General features: G+C 35.0%; 1 protein-coding gene across 2 annotated transcripts in view; it reads left to right on the forward strand.

Moving 5' to 3' along the window:
* The window catches only part of LOC123531750 (CCR4-NOT transcription complex subunit 9-like), a 492,904-nt gene extending 483,965 nt beyond the window's left edge, over window positions 1-8,939 (forward strand). For both annotated transcript variants that reach the window (XM_053517529.1, XM_053517528.1), the window contains 5 exons: window positions 742-848; window positions 2,335-2,430; window positions 3,444-3,542; window positions 4,676-4,767; window positions 5,485-8,939. In XM_053517529.1, coding sequence (XP_053373504.1) covers window positions 742-848; window positions 2,335-2,430; window positions 3,444-3,542; window positions 4,676-4,767; window positions 5,485-5,659 — 569 coding nt within the window. In that variant the 3' untranslated portion in view covers window positions 5,660-8,939. The remainder of the gene's footprint in view (window positions 1-741; window positions 849-2,334; window positions 2,431-3,443; window positions 3,543-4,675; window positions 4,768-5,484) is intronic.
* The last annotated feature ends 6,934 nt before the right edge of the window (window positions 8,940-15,873 follow it).

Genomic DNA, 15,873 nt, shown 5'->3' on the forward strand with positions numbered 1-15,873 from the left:
TAGGTCAAGTTCGAATCTTGGTCATGTGGGGTCAAAAACTAGGTCACTGGGTCAAATCAAAGGAAAAGCTTGTTAACACTGTAGAGGCCACATTTATGACTGTATAATACATCTTCATGAAACTTGGTCAGAATGTTACTCATGATTATCTCAAAGTCCAGTTTGAATCTGGGTTATGTAGCCTAGGGTCAAAAACTAGGTCACCAGGTCAAATTAAAGGAAAAACTAGTTAACACTGTAGAGGCCACATTTATGACCATATCTTAATGAAACTTGGTCAGAATGTTAATCTTGATGATCTATAGTTCATGTTCAAATCTGGGTCAGGTGGGATCAAAAACTAGGTCATCATGTCAAATCAAATGAAAAGCTTGTTAACACTCTAGAGGCCACATTTATGACTGTATCTTTATGAAACTTAGTCAGAATGTTAATCTTGATGATCTTTAGGTCAAGTTCGAATCTTGGTCATGTGGGGTCAAAAACTAGGTCACTGGGTCAAATCAAAGAAAAGCTTGTTAACACTTTATGGGTCAAAAACTATGTCAGCAGGTCAAATCAAAGGAAAAGTTAGTTATCACTTCAGAGGCCACATTGATTACCATATCTTGATGATCTTGATGTCAATAGGTCAGGTGAGCGATACAGGGTCCTCTTGTTTAATGAAAAGGTTTTAAAATGGTTGAGTTTTGCTCTCCTCTAGCAGCTCTTGTAGTATATTTAATTGTTGATATATTTCAGCAAACATTCCACTATTTTTGTACCCATTCCTGCACACTGTAAGCAAGACGAGACCATTTGAGTATTTGAGATTAACCAGCCTTGGTGTTATTGGTGCTCTAGTCAAGGTACACTTGCAATTTATTTACTTACATTATTAGTTATAAGTTGTATCCTTCGATTAAATTAAGCAGTATATTATATAAAATTTTATGCCAGTTTTATGGTTTATGTGAAATAGGATACAGGGTTACCAGATTAGAGTGAACATCAATGGAAAGGTAAAAAAGTATTGTTTAATAGAGGTTGTTACTTAGCAGAGGCTGAATTATTATGCCCCCGAAGGGAGGCATATAGTTTTTGAACCGTCTGTCTGTCTGTCGGTCTGTCCGCAATTTTCGTGTCCGGTCCATATCTTTGTCATCGATGGATGGATTTTCAAATAACTTGGCATGAATGTGTACCACAGTAAGACGACGTGCAGTGCGCAAGACCCAGGTCCGTAGCTCAAAGGTCAAGGTCACACTTAGACGTTAAAGGATAGTGCATTGATGGGCGTGTCCGGTCCATATCTTTGTCATGGATGGATGGATTTTCAAATAACTTGGCATGAATGTGTACCACAGTAAGACGACGTGCAGTGCGCAAGACCCAGGTCCGTAGCTCAAAGGTCAAGGTCACACTTAGACGTTAAAGGATAGTGCATTGATGGGCGTGTCTGGTCCATATCTTTGTCATCGATGGATGGATTTTCAAATAACTTGGCATGAATGTGTACCACAATAAGACGACGTGTCACACGCAAGATCCAGGTCCGTAGCTCAAAGGTCAAGGTCACACTTAGACGTTAAAGATCATTTTTCATGATAGTGCATTGATGGGCATGTCCGGTCCATATCTTTGTCATTCATGCATGGATTTTAAAATAACTATGCATGAATGTGTGACACAGTAAGACGATGTGTCGCGTGCAAGACCCAGCTCCGTAGGTCAAAGGTCCTAAACTCTAACATCGGCCATAACTATTCATTCAAAGTGCCATTGGGGGCATGTGTCATCCTACGGAGACAGCTCTTGTTTAAGACTGTTATCTAATGAGAGAGAAAAATCTGCTATTGTAGACCTTTTAGCATAAATAACGTGCATACATTTTCACTGTATATGATGACTTTAACAGATAGATCAATAACAGTATAAAACATTAATTGAGGCAGTAGTAATTTAAAGAAGTGAAAACTGTTATCAGTGATTACACCAAGTTTTAGATCTGTAATTGATTACAATAACTGATTACGATTACAACATAATTGTTGTAGAGAGCTGCCATTAGCAGAAGTTATGCAGTAGAATGAATAATATTTCACAAAAATTTCATGCATACCATTTTTAGTTTGATTGCTGGCAAGAGTTGTGTCCCTTTTAGTGTTAATTTGTATATATGGGGTAAATTTCCGTCTGACTTTAGCTGTAACCAGAGGTTGTATTTGCAAGAAATCCTTACATGATAAATAATTCATCCTTGTTGTAAGAAATTGAAATATTGCGGAAAACTTTTGCTAAGCCTCATATAAAACAACTTGTAAATTATTTGTGTCCAAAATGTGCATTTTGCAGACAGATGAACAAGAAGTGATTAATTTTCTACTCACAACAGAGATTATACCTCTTTGTCTTAGAATAATGGAATCTGGCAGTGAACTCTCAAAAACTGTAAGTGAAAAAAATGACCGATACTAGTATTAATTTGTTTAGTTAATACTTAACTTGTTTCAGCTTGATTGTGATGAAAGGTTCAATCTTGCTTGAGCCACACTGATGTCATATGAGAAGGTGTGGTCATTACCCCATTGGTGCTTGAGGGTTAATTGACAGTCACTATACCTGCACTTACCATGTTATTATAGTATTCGTATTTGGAAATTTAGACTTGGACTTTAAAATGTTAAGATTATTTTTAAAACCTCCTGGCTTGTAGTGATTGAACTATCCATCTGTCCACCCGTCAGTACGAACCAGAATGCCTACAGCCCACATTAATGACCTGATTTAATTCATACTCACACTCAACTATCCTTGGGACAAGACCTACAATCTGACCTTATATAAATGACCTTGAAATGTTTTTTGCTATATTTACAAATTCCCTCTCTTCCTGAACATTAAACCTTGCATAAATCTTAATCAATCATGGGGTAATGCAGATCAAGAAATCTTGTCATTCCACAAACCTTCCTTTAAATATCAAATGGAAACGGCCATATTTTCAAAAATCGACTATAATTTGTGTTCTGTAAGTACTGTAGGATATTATACTTTAATGATGAATAGAACAAAAGGAACAGTTTGTTTTATTACATTAATGTTGGACTGAGTTTGCAGTGTGTTAAGTTAAACAATGACATTTATACCCCGGGATATAGATTTCATTTCAAGCCATCTTGGAGGGGTGTTAAAACATGCTATTATTAGCAGTCGATCTTTATGGTACTAGTATCATAGTTCAGTAGATATTAACATTCAGACATACCTGTCTATTCAAACATTAATGAATGTAGGTCCGGGCTTATTACTTGAAACAGTTTATATAATAACTTAAAAATTGAAAGTAATTCTTTATAACATAACGTGTAGAAATAATTCATGTCCCTTTGTGATTCACTCTTATTTCTCTACAACAGTCCTATGAGCAATACTCTTTCTAATGGATACTTGTATTTTTGCAGGTAGCTACATTTATTCTACAAAAGATATTACTGGATGAAACTGGATTGTCGTACATCTGTCAAACATATGAACGATTTTCTCATGTTGCCATGATATTGGTAAGTAACATTTAAAGATATAATATTATATGTACATAGATTCACTTCAAGTGTTGAAAACCCTCATCAATTGTATTTATTTTGACTTTCTATATTAATCCAATAATGTATAGAGCTACATTCAAAATGAAATATCATGCAGTAATAATGGTTTATTTAAAAAAAATTCATCCCGCTTTTTATACGCTCAAAGGGACGTATTTTGTTACGACGCCAGTGTCCATCTGTCTGTCTGTACGTTAGCAATTTCATGTCCACTCTGTAACTCTTGAACCACATGAAGGATTTCGAAGAAACTTGACACGAATGTTCATCACATTGAGACGATATGCAGAGCGCATGTTTCGGATGGGTCGCTTCAAGATCAAGGTCACAGGGGTCAAAGGTCATAAAACTTTGTTACTTATCCACTCTGTAACTCTTGAACGGCTAGAAGGATTTTAAAGAAACTTTGCACAAATGTTCACCACATTGAGATGTCATGCAGAGCGCATGTTTCAGATGAATTGTTTCAAGGTCAAGGTCATAGTTAGGGGTCAAAGGTCATATGTTTTGGTGTATATTGCTCCGCATTGCTATACTTTTGTTTTGGGGTTGTACTTATTTATACTGTGTACATTTTATTTCAGTAAGCAAACAACAGCTTCATATGAAGTATTAATTTAGCTACCATCCCACATTTCCAAATATTATCCAACAAAATTCTTTATAATTTAACATGTCTTGTTTATTTTGCAATTTTTTCCTGTTTAAGATTTAGACAATTTAAGAGATATTTTCCCACTGAAGACAACACGTGTTGACGGTGTTACCAGAATGCTTGTATTTACATATACAATATCTCAAACTCGGTTATCTCGAAGACATTTTCCAAGTCCTCTCCTGAAAAAGCGTGCACAAAATATCATTTTAAGTTGAATTCCAGTAATCTCAAAGTACAACACTCAATCCCTTGGAATTTGAGATACTGAGTTTCAGCTGTATTTATAATTGTTGTCCTTTATTTCACAAATTAGGCAGTTATAAAAGCAGTACATGTATGTCAGTCTTGTTAACAAAGATGGTAGAAGACTGTAAAAATTGCATCATTTTCATATTTAGAAATATTTGTATAGCTTGTTGCATGTTTTCAGGGTAAAATGGTGCTACATTTATCAAGGGAGCCGTCAGCCAGATTGTTAAAACATGTTGTCAGATGTTACCTGAGATTATCAGATAATCCAAGGTGCGAACATTTAATTTTGGTTGATGATAGTTCATTATTTTATATGTCCTTAATCATAGTGTACTGGTGAGATATCAGCTTTACTACAGTTTAGAATGTGTAAAATCTTTACTACTTGCTGTCTCAATAAATATAAGGGTTTACAGTGTTGCCTACCTGACCAAACTCAGTTCATTTTTTGAAAAATGTAACCATGAACACTAGAGGATATAACCTAACTGTAATCATGTTTGCAGACTTCATGAATGTGTGTACTTTGCAGAAAGTGTGATTTAAATTTTTTTAACATGAACGAAACAGATAATTTTCTGCAGTGACATTATTGTTTTGAAAATAAGTTAGCCAGTATTTTGAAAAAGCTTCATTTGTCCTCAGGTAATGGAATAGTAATTTGAGATAAGAAAAAAAATTAGTAAGGTCAAGTTGACCCATACATGCTCTTGTCTTAATGAATGACTTAAGCAATGTCATTAGATTTTATCCTTGGCAGATTTACATATACAGGTAGTCTGTTTCATTATAACTCTGTAAAAGTGAACTTTGCATGTCAACTTTTGCTAAATATTGCTTTCATTGTAAGTAATGAGTACATGCTTACTGAAATTCTAATTCATTATTCAATTACTGGTTTTTATAAACTTTCGCCTGTAAATGTTACAGCCTTAATCTAGAAAGGGCTTTTTTTTCTCAGGTATATAGAGTGTTTTCTAATTACAGAGCAAGAGAAGCATTACGACAGTGTTTACCTGACCAGTTAAAGGACAGTACATTTGCTAACTGTTTGAAGGACGACAATTCTACAAAACGTTGGTTAATGCAGTTACAACAAAATCTGGAGACTCCTGGAGTACCAGACCCTAGAAACCCTGGCATGCCACTGCATCAACAGTGAATGTGACTTCACTCCTGCACTGTTTTCAGTCTGACATGGATCATTTGCAATCATGAATACATTTGTCTTATCATCACTTTCTGTCAGTGTATGATAATTTGAGGATTTTACTACAATGCTGCCAGACAGAAAAATCAGATGATGTGTTGCTAGTGAAGTGAACAGATCCCCATCAGATTCATGTAGGAGCCACCTACATGTCAAATCCTTTGATTGTGAAAATGTTGTGAAAGACATATTTATAGTAAAAAAGATATTTAACCATTCAGACGTATCTTAAGAAGACAAAATGTATATATAGATTTTATTGCCAAAAAACTGTTTGTATTAAGTTAAAAGTCATAACAAGTAACTGTATGTATATAATTTTTGTTCTTGCATAAAAACTACTTTTTCTCTGGATCTGGGCATGTATCCTAGGGGGAAAAATCATGGTTAACTAGGCAATTCTCGTTCTGTTATTGCATTTTTTTAGCTCCACTTTTTATACGCCTGTCTCTGAAAGAGAGGGGCGTATTATATGAACACCCCTGGCAAGTGGGCGGGCGGCATCCAAAAGCCTGTCCAAAGTCATAACAAGTAACAAATGTATGTAATTTTTATTCTTGCATAAAAACTGTTTTTTTCTCTGGATCTGGGCATGTATCCTAGGGAGAAAAATCATGGTTAACCAGGCAGTTCTCGTACTGTTATTGCATGTTTTTAGCTCCACCTTTTATACGCCTGTCTCTGAAAGAGGGGGGCGTATCATGTGAACACCTGTGGCGGGCGGCGTCCAAAAGCATGCCCGCTCCCTAAGTCAAACAGTTTTCATGATCTTTACCAAACTTGCTGGCAATGTTTGTGGGCATAATATCGCGGCCAAGTTCAATTACCAGTCAAATCGCCCCAGGCACTCTTGGATTATGCCCCTTGAATTACTCGAAATCTGTGAATTTAGTTTTGTCCACTCTAAGTCAAACAGTTTTCATCCGATCTTCACCAAAATTGCTGATAATGTTTGTGGGCATAATGTCTCGTCCAAGTTCGATAACCAGCCAAATCGCCCCAGGCACTGTTGGATTTATGGCCCTTGAATTACTCGAAATCTGCGAATTTAGCCTTGTCTGCTCTCTAAGTCGAACAGTTTTCATCCGATCTTCACCAGACTTGGTGTCCATGTTTGTGAGCATAATATCTCGGCCACTGCTAGGCTTGATAACCAGCCAAATCGCCCCAGGCACTCTTGGATTATGGGCCTTGAATTACTTGAAATCTTTTTATGATACGTAACTGAATATTTAGATGGGCTCATTTTGTGACAGTCTTGCACTCTTGTTGAAGTATATAGGGGGCTGTTGCACTTGGCCCAGTGTTTTTATGAACTCGAATATTTTCTTTATTTATACTTGAGTTATTCAAATGAAACTTGCTGTACTTGCACACAGTGACAATGTTCATTAGTATGAATACCTGCAATTTTTCCAGAATTATGCCCCTTAGAAATTTTTGTTCAGAAGTTTTTTTATAAAATTTAATATCTTCATCATTACTTAAAGGGAAAGGCAACGTTGTTAAAATGTTAATTTTGTCAGCTTGGATTTCTTAAATCATTTAAAGAAGTGAAAGAATTTTCAAAATTGGAGTAAAATAGAGAAAGTTATGAGCATTCAAATATTTGGTCAAATTGGCAGCCAGTTTGTTTCCATGTATAATGAAAGAAATTATCATGTTTTACACCTTATACTGAAGAAATATGAAAATTAGTCTTTTAAAAGATTATTTGCTAAATAAAGTATTCAGCAGTGTGTAAATGGCGTTATAAACACACTAAAATGGCTGCCTCCATTATCAGCCATTAACTGCCATATCTTTTTCAATAATTGTCCAATTTTAAAAATTCTTTCAGCGTTATGAAAGGCTTGATGATGGCTTTTCAGCCTTTCCATACTATTTTACTTAAGATATTCATTTTAAACGTGCTGTACTTGCTCATAGTTACAATGTACATTAATGTGATAAAATTTATAACTCTACCTACTCTGCCTGTAATTTTTCCAAAACGATGCCCCCTTTTAAACTTAATTTTGGTTAATGTTCACATGTAATTTTGCATTCTTGTTGTACGAGTTCAGTTCCTAAATGTTACTCTTTTCTGGTCAGTTGACTGAATGTTCAAGACGAATAAAAGTTTTGCTACAGAGTGTAAATGGTGTGAATGCTGATTAAACCGTTGTTAACTTTGAACATGCATAAATATTATAAGCTTTCAGACATATAAGTAGCAGTAATGTTTCTTATGGCTAGGATTAAAGTGTAGTGAGAGAAACAAGGTTGTGAGAATGATCTGGGAGCTATAATATAGGCAATTTGTACTTTTGCTAAGTATAAGTTACTTGTACTTTTTCTATTTCATGAACAATTTCTGTCTCATGTAACATGTTCAATAATAAAAGAATGTATATAGAAGTGGCATTTTAAATGATATTTCCTTGGTGCTTTTTTATATGTATTAAGATCACCTGTTGAACAATCATTTTCTGCTCATTAAACTGAACGAAACAAGAGTTTCCACCCTTTTTGCGCACTTGCTTGATAAGGGATCAATTCCATTATCGGGACTGAACTATACTTTGTAAAAAGCTGTAAACCGAGTCTGTATTAAGTTTGATTAGATTAAAATAAATTGTTCCATTTTGCTATGGAATTGCATCAAACACTGCCAAACATAGCATGGAAATATCAAAACAACCTGGACTTGCAAAAATGTTACCAGAAATTACCAAGAATTTGTGATATTTCTTCCTGTGTATAAAATTGAGAAAATAACACATTTACATTTTACAATTGTGGACCTCTGTTATAGAAGGGAAAAAAACATCCAATACCATGATTAAACGCAGTAGTCAAAGGTCCTTTAAATGGTATCATTTTGTGTTTGAAAGGTTATGTTAATGTTTAAAAATTCTGTAAACATGGGAGCGTTGCCAGAAATAATGCCAGGATGGGCACCTGGGATTTTCTCTTCCTATATGATAGCTGGAAAGCCATCACACATGACCTGAATTAAATCATAATTGCATTAAATTCCAACAAATACGAAAAAAGTGATAATATAGTAATGTATAATTAGAGTTAAATGCTTTATTTGTGCAAAAAAGAAAAACAAGAATTAGCACAGGCTCTTGTACCAGAATGTTATAAAAATGTAAAATGTCTTTTTGAATTTAACAACTGTCTCTTATAGAATGATTCAGATTTTTTTATCTTTTCTTATGGAATAAAATCTTAAACTATACAATGTTTATGTCTGATGTACCCTAACGTTAAAAGAATATTTTTAGCTCATCTTAGCACAAATTGCTCATGGTGAGCTATTTTGACCATTCCAGCCATCGTCTGTCCACAGCACACACTTTTCTTCAAATGATATCTCCTCTGAAACTTTTTGGTTAAAGTTGATGAAACTCGGCTTGGATGTTCTTTGGTTGGTCTTCTTCCAAAATGGTTCAAACAGATCCGCTTTGTTGCACATAGTGGCCTTCGGAGCTAAAAATCTTAAAACAACATTTCCTTTACCGCTAGTCCATATTTGAAATACTTTCACAAAAAAGGTCTGTATGTGACCCTCTACCAAGATTTTTTCAGATTACATGTATATAGATTCGACAAAAAACGTGGCTGCCAGGGGGCGGGATCACTTTTTCTCATATGTATATAGTGAAAATCTACTTGTATGAAACCAATGGCCTGATTTTAAAATGGTGTCACACAAATGGTCCTTGTGTGACCATCTACCAAGATTGTTCAACTTTTTTTGATTTGTCAAAACTGAAACTGTGCCATACTTGACCTTGCGTATTCCCATTGTTGCAATGTTTCAACTGAGGTACCATCAGACTTAGATGAATAAAACATGTCAAAATCACAATAATCATGATTATGACTGTAGTTATTCCCAGCATATTTTGACAGGTCCTCAAATTAATTCACTTATCTCCAAGGCCTATAGTATTTTTATGCCCCCGAAGGGAGGCATATAGTTTTTGAACCGTCTGTCCGTCTGTCGGTCCGTCGGTCTGTCAGTCTGTCCGCAATTTTCGTGTCCGGTCCATATCTTTGTCATCGATGGATGGATTTTCAAATAACTTGGCATGAATGTGTACCACAGTAAGACGATGTGTCGCGCGCAAGACCCAGGTCCGTAGCTCAAAGGTCAAGGTCACACTTAGACATTAAAGGATAGTGCATTGATGGGCGTGTCCGGTCCATATCTTTGTCATCGATGGATGGATTTTCAAATAACTTGGCATGAATGTGTACCAGAGTAAGACGACGTGTCGCGCGCAATACCCAGGTCCGTAGCTCAAAGGTCAAGGTCACACTTAGACTTTAAAGGATAGTGCATTGATGGGTGTGTCCGGTCCATATCTTTGTCATCCATGGATGGATTTTCAAATAACTTGGCATGAATGTGTACCACAGTAAGACGACGTGTCATGCGCAAGACCCAGGTCCGTAGCTCAAAGGTCAAGGTCACACTTAGACGTTAAAGGTCATTTTTCATGATAGTGCAATGATGGGCGTGTCCGGTCCATATCTTTGTCATTCATAAATGGATTTTAAAATAACTACGCATGAATGTGTGACACAGTAAGACAACGTGTCGCGCGCAAGACCCAGCTCTGTAGGTCAAAGGTCCTAAACTCTAACATCGGCCATAACTATTCATTCAAAGTGCCATCAGGGGCATGTGTCATCCTATGGAGACAGCTCTTGTTGGATCAAAAATTAGTTCTATGACTTTTTACAAAATGTGCTTTAAAAGGTTCAAGTCTACTTAGCAAAAGTACAAATTGCCTATATTATAGCTCCCAGATCATTCTCACAACCTTGTTTCTCTCACTACACTTTAATCAAATGTGCTTTAAAAGGTTCAAGTCTACTTAGCAAAAGTACAAATTGCCTATATTATAGCTCCCAGATCATTCTCACAACCTTGTTTCTCTCACTACACTTTAATCCTAGCCATAAGAAACATTACTGCTACTTATATGTCTGAAAGCTTATAATATTTATGCATGTTCAAAGTTAACAACGGTTTAATCAGCATTCACACCATTTACACTCTGTAGCAAAACTTTTATTCGTCTTGAACATTCAGTCAACTGACCAGAACAAAAAGGGGTTTGTTTGATATTTACATAGAGTGCTTTGAAAAGGTAGTATACTAGTACAGAGTCTATACTGTTGTAAAGGAATAATATTTCCATACAAAAAGGGGTGTTTTAACAACATGGCCATATTACAGCTCGTGTCATCTTTTTAAGGGGAATTAACTGCTTCAGTCATATTTAATGTGATTTCATTTATTATCTCCCTTGGTATATCAATGCATGAAAGTTGTCACTCGTGATGAAATAATGCACGGAGGGGCACCTGGGGTCTTTCTCCACCATTAAAGCTGGAAAGTCGCCATATGACCTATCATGTGTCGGTGCAACATTAAATCCAACAAAAAAAAAATGAAAGTTGTCTAAAACTAAAAAAAAATACAGAACTGTATACACACATGAATATATATGTATCAATATGCAAGAAGTATAAGAAGTATATGTTTGATGTAAACAAATATATCAGGTAGTCTGATAGAGAAAAATAAGACATTTTCGCAAGATTATTAGCTCGACTATTCGAAGAATAAGTAGAGCTATCCTACCCACCAAGGCGTCGGCGTCTGCGTCACTCCTTGGTTAAGTTTTTCGTACCAGTCCACTTTTTAACAAAGTCTTTTGAGATAATGCTTTGAAACTTTCAGCACTTGTTAACCATCACCATGTCCAGTTGTAGGCAAGAGAACATAACTCTATCAAGGATTTTGGCTGAATTATGGCCCCTTTTAACTTAGCAATCTTGGTTAAGTTTTTTCGTACCAGTTCACATTCTGTGTAACATGTTCGACATACGGCTTTGAAACTTTTATCACCTGTTTATTATAACAGTCTCTTTCTGTAGGCAAGAGTACATAACTCTGTCAACTATTTGACTGAATTATGGCCCTTTTTGGACTTGGACTTGGACATTGGTACAATTTGTGTACAAATCCATGTTTTCTCAAAACTATTTGACGTGTGTCTTTGAAAGTTTGCACAATTGTTCATCATCATGATTCATATCTTTAGGCAAGAGTACAAAACTCTGTCAACTATTTTGGCTGAATTATGGCCCCTTTTTGACTTGGAAATTGGTTCAGTTTTCGTACAAGTCTATGTTATGTCAAAACTGTTTGACATGTGGCTTTGAAACTTCGAACACTTGTTTATCATCGTGATTTCCATCTGTAGGCAAGAGTACATAACTCTGTCAACTATTTTGGCTGAATTATGGCCCTTTTTGGACTTGAAAACTGGTTTAGTTTTCATACAAGTCAACATTTTGTCAAAGCTATTTGACATGTGGCTTTGAAACTTTGAACACTTGTTTATCATCATGGTTTCCATCTGTAGGCAAGAGTACATAACTCTGTCAACTATTTTGGCTAAATTATGGTCCTTTTTAGACTTGGAAATCAGTGAAGTTTTTCGTACCAGTCTATATTATGCCTAACCTGTTTGTCGTATGACTTTGAAATTTTGACCACTTGTTTACCTTCATAGTCTACTTACCTAGGACAAGGACTTGAGCTTAGTTATGGCCCTTTTCTGGACATAGAAATTAGTTAGGTTTTGCATACCATTCGATATTTTGTCTTTCAACTATTTGATATATGGCTTTGGCATTTTGAGCACTTGCTTACCAACATGGTCACACGTTGCATAATAGTGCAAAACTTATCCAAATCCACAAATGCAGGTACATTGTTTGTCTTATCTGTTCCTTTTCTTTTGTCTGAAAATCTCAGGTAATATTTTGACCCTATACTTCTATCAATGCTTCAAATAGTCGAGCGCGCTGTCAACAGACAGCTCTTGTTTATTTTGCTATATTTATTAATTGTCCATATTGGGGAATACAAATACTGGTGAAAGAGTGCTTTTAGTGTAATATATGCCTCACAATTTGGCCAAATAATGTGGATTTAAGCTTTTCATCAAGAAATATGCACTACTTAAGTAAAAATAATCTTGTACTCATGAAGTTGCTCAATATCTCAGCTGCAAGATTCATGCGTATTTCTCAATACAAAGCTGATAACCTATAAACGAGAATCTTTTTTTTTATCTGAAAATAACGAAAATTTAGCCACAAGAAAAAAACTGATTTTACAGTAACTGAAAGGTAAGATTTTGTTTATTCAGTTTATTTGTTATCTCTGTCATGATCATGACAAAAAAACACTTGTTATCTGTTACTCACATGTGACATGTATTAAGTATACATACAATAAATTCAGGTATACTTAAAAATACTATACAATTTTCTGCCATTCAGCATAAAGTTAACTTCATGACATCACATCCGTTGTTTTATTATGTATTTATCCAGATGAAGGCATAAGGGCCAAAACGTTGATAAAAGAGAGATATTCACGTGTTGTTGAATTTTACCATGGTATATCATCATTATAAAAAATACAAACTTTAACCTTTACCTTGCTAAATTTCTAAAATGAACTGCTCCCATCATTCAATTTAGACAGTACCATTTATTTATTCGAAGGGTTCTCAGAAGGAAGCTATCAATAGCTGGTTTTCAGATCCTAAGCGTAGCGTAATAGGAGATGTACTTTAGTCAGATTGGATTTTGGTCTGCAGGCAGTGGTTGCAAAGGCTGAATCATTTGCCGCCAGCAAGCTAAAGGTTTATTTATAGTTGAAACAGCTCAAACATTAATGGAACAACTACTGTGGATCACTTGAGCCGTGTTATGAGAAAACCAACATAGCATCCGCGCAGTCTGGTCAGGATTCATGCTGTTCGCTTTCAAAGCAGTTAGGGAAACTGTTTTTGAACAGCATGGATCCTGACCAGACTGCGTGGATGTGCAGGCTGGTCTGGATCCTTGCTGGTCGCAAAGCCACTATGTTGGTTTTCTCATGGCACAGCTCACTTCATTTTATGGGCATATATTTTCATAGTTCTAGCAAAAATGACATGACATGATGGATTTCAAATTTTAGATGGACAGTAGTTGGGAAATTTGTTTGTTAGAATTACATTTTGTGGTTTCAAGCATCAAGGAACTGCATGAAAAGTAGTACCACACATACATTAATGATTTCTTCGTAATATTTGATTTTTTTTATTGTGTCCTTCCTTGATGTTATCAGTTCTGCATAAAACTATAACGAAATGTCATCGATTTTATAAACCAAACCCATTGAATAAAAAGTTATATTGTCTTCCTAGTTGTCATGAGATAAAAGTCTTATAAAAATCTTCACCCTAACATGTTCCTGCCAAAATTCCATAGCATACAAGGGAAACAACTCTGCATGTAGATTTTTTCAAGATTTATTTAAGAACTAGGCCCATAAAGGAGACAAACATTTACATGCCAATACATGTACATAGAACAAAGCGTATTCATGTAAAAATACATAACAGATACTATAAAATCTTACTGTAGGTTTTTAACGAAGTATTTTATAATTTTATAATCATTAAAAAATTTGAATATCCCTTTGTTTTCATTACTATTCTTGCATAAATGAGTATATATTCATGAGTAGTTATTGAAAAGGTACATGTTGTTGCTCAATCGTTCATTGATAATAGTTTATAAGTATTTGTCATTTACAGCTTATCTTATCATAGTACCCACTGATGGTAAAACTATGATAACAAGACTGTTCTCCTTTGTTATGATATGCAACTTGCATGTTATGTGTCTAAATGTACACAATTAATCACATTTCACAGGGTAAAACATTTTTTTGCAAACAAGAAGTCATCAGCTAACTTTATTGGTCGAAAAAGAACCAAAGTGGGATTTACAGACTTTCTCTGTTTTTGAGAAATCTTTAAAGGTATACTAGACCAGGGTCACTCAAAATTTGTGAATGACCCTGACTAGACCAAATTTTTATGTTTGACAATAGGAACAGTTCAAAAAATAAACATTCAAAACGAGAGTAACAGTTCATAAATTACAAAGCTTCAAAGCATTAATAACTATTTCATATTCTATCATTTAATAAATTTTCTCTAATTTTCAAGACACAATTTATATATTAACATGCGAGTTTATTTAGCACTTTTGCGTTAGTTGATGAGATCGAATGTAGGACGTTTTGGCCAGGGGACGTTTTGGCCCGGACGTTTCGGCCTAGGATGTTTTGGCCAGGCATTTTTTGGGGGTAGGACGTATTGGCCAAAAATAAGTTGTGGTTCCATATCGTGCTAAATATGGTCTGGAGATTATTCTAAAGAATGATATAGTATAAGTGAACAAATTAAACTGATAATAAAACATACTCATGGTATTTTATTTTTATTTTTATAATCTTTCTATATGTATACATATAAACATATACACATTGTATGTGTTTGTGTATGTGAAAATATTTGCCATTTACAACAAACCAAAAGAGTTATGAAAATAAATTTTATTCACAATTACTTTTTTAAAAAGAATGATCAATACTATGCATACTATGGTGATGAAAATAATATTACACATGTCCAGTATCGTGTGTATTCTTTTACCGGGTTTAGTGTCACAGCGACACAATTTATGTCATACGATCTAACAGATGCCAGATTTTGTAAGTAATCGGAACTAACGGATGTCATTTTATCTAAGCAATGAGGCATTACCGATGTCAATCAATGTTAATTAATAGAAATGACAGATTTATGACAGGAACTAGCAATTACTGATGAATACAATCTACAAATGTCTTTTTTTTTTTTTTTTTTTTTTTTTGATCATTTGGAACTTTTGAAATTGGTATCAGCTTGAAAAATTGCTTTCTTTGACAAAGGTTGCCGTAGATCCAACTGGTGTGATCATTAGTTTTTTTTTTGTATTGTTCAGCACAGTCGTCACATATTTGGTGTAATAACCTGATCGAAATGCCAAGCTCACAAGCAGGTAGAACCATGTGGCTGCAGAATGGTCTTATGTGTGAGCATACAGCTACAAAATTCGTGGTCGTGCAAGATATTAAGTCGTCAGATAATACGCACATGTAACTCATTCATGGGAATCACATATTCTTCCCATTACGTCTTTATTTAAAAAAAAGCATGGTTTCCCAAATAGTCTAAATTTAAAAGCAGAAAAATTTCCAG

Source organism: Mercenaria mercenaria, chromosome 11, assembly GCF_021730395.1.
Source record: "Mercenaria mercenaria strain notata chromosome 11, MADL_Memer_1, whole genome shotgun sequence".
Lineage (NCBI taxonomy): Eukaryota > Metazoa > Mollusca > Bivalvia > Venerida > Veneridae > Mercenaria > Mercenaria mercenaria.